General features: G+C 34.8%; 1 protein-coding gene across 1 annotated transcript in view; it reads left to right on the top strand.

The window, feature by feature from the left end:
* Positions 1 to 885, top strand: part of LOC119589339 (zinc finger protein 236-like) — a gene marked incomplete in the record, with an annotated part of 34598 nt that overhangs the window by 15122 nt on the left and 18591 nt on the right. The window contains 1 exon segment of the mRNA XM_037937958.1: positions 53 to 200. Within this exon segment, the coding sequence (XP_037793886.1) occupies positions 53 to 200 (148 nt within the window).

The following is an 885-nucleotide window of genomic DNA, read 5'->3' as shown; positions in this document are numbered from 1 at the left end:
AAGATATAAGTCATATACTAGTATGAAAAGATTCTTATCATCTTCCTTACAGTGGGCAAAGTTAAAATGGAGGCTGATGACAGAATACAGGATGACGACAGCTGGATCACAGGGGTCCAGAATGCTGCTGCTAAGATAAAGGAGTGTAAGAAGCTTCGTGTAATTACTCTCATCGACAGGAGCAATGAGTGTGGCATGAAGTGAGTTTTGCATGCTGATGGTATTAATAGTCCCTTTGTTAGTAATACTGATAGTAGTAATGAAGTCTTTAAAATTGCTTTTAATAACCATTGATTTTTATTAATTGATAATGTCACATTGTATAATTTTGATAATACGGTTATCCCTTAATGTAACATTAAAAAGAGTGTACCTTTGTCCAATTGCAAATTTTTTGAGGATCTAGGTATATTTTCAATTGAAAATTAGAAGACAACAAAAAAGATGGAAAGCTGTTATCCTTTATATGTGGCATGGCACATTTTTTGCATGGTAAGAAGGTCTTAACCATGCTATGTAGTTTGTCTGCAGCTCTGACTTGAGGCTACTATAAGCAATGGCTGATGTTTTCTTACATGTACTGAAATAGTTGGCTTGAAGCACAGGGAGCCAAGATGGAATCATGAATAAGAAGGGAATAGAGCCAATTCATGATAAAAAAAGAGCCAGCCAACCCCATTATTTATAGTGGAAAACAAATTGAGCATCAGTTGCTTTTTGGCAGGGTCTGGTTGTGTGACCAATTCTTAATGAGTCTTCTTGACTGTAATGAATATAAAAAAGAAAAAAAAAAATCCTTGTATATTCTTGATAAGGCATGTCCTTTCGTTTTAAGTGCAATGCAGTTGTGTGATATGATAGTTCTCAACTGGAAATGAATCTTTA

The sequence above is a fragment of the Penaeus monodon genome, chromosome 25, assembly GCF_015228065.2.
Source record: "Penaeus monodon isolate SGIC_2016 chromosome 25, NSTDA_Pmon_1, whole genome shotgun sequence".
NCBI lineage: Eukaryota > Metazoa > Arthropoda > Malacostraca > Decapoda > Penaeidae > Penaeus > Penaeus monodon.
The sequence above is the reverse complement of the archived record's forward strand: the minus strand, read 5'-3'. Positions and strand labels throughout refer to the sequence as shown.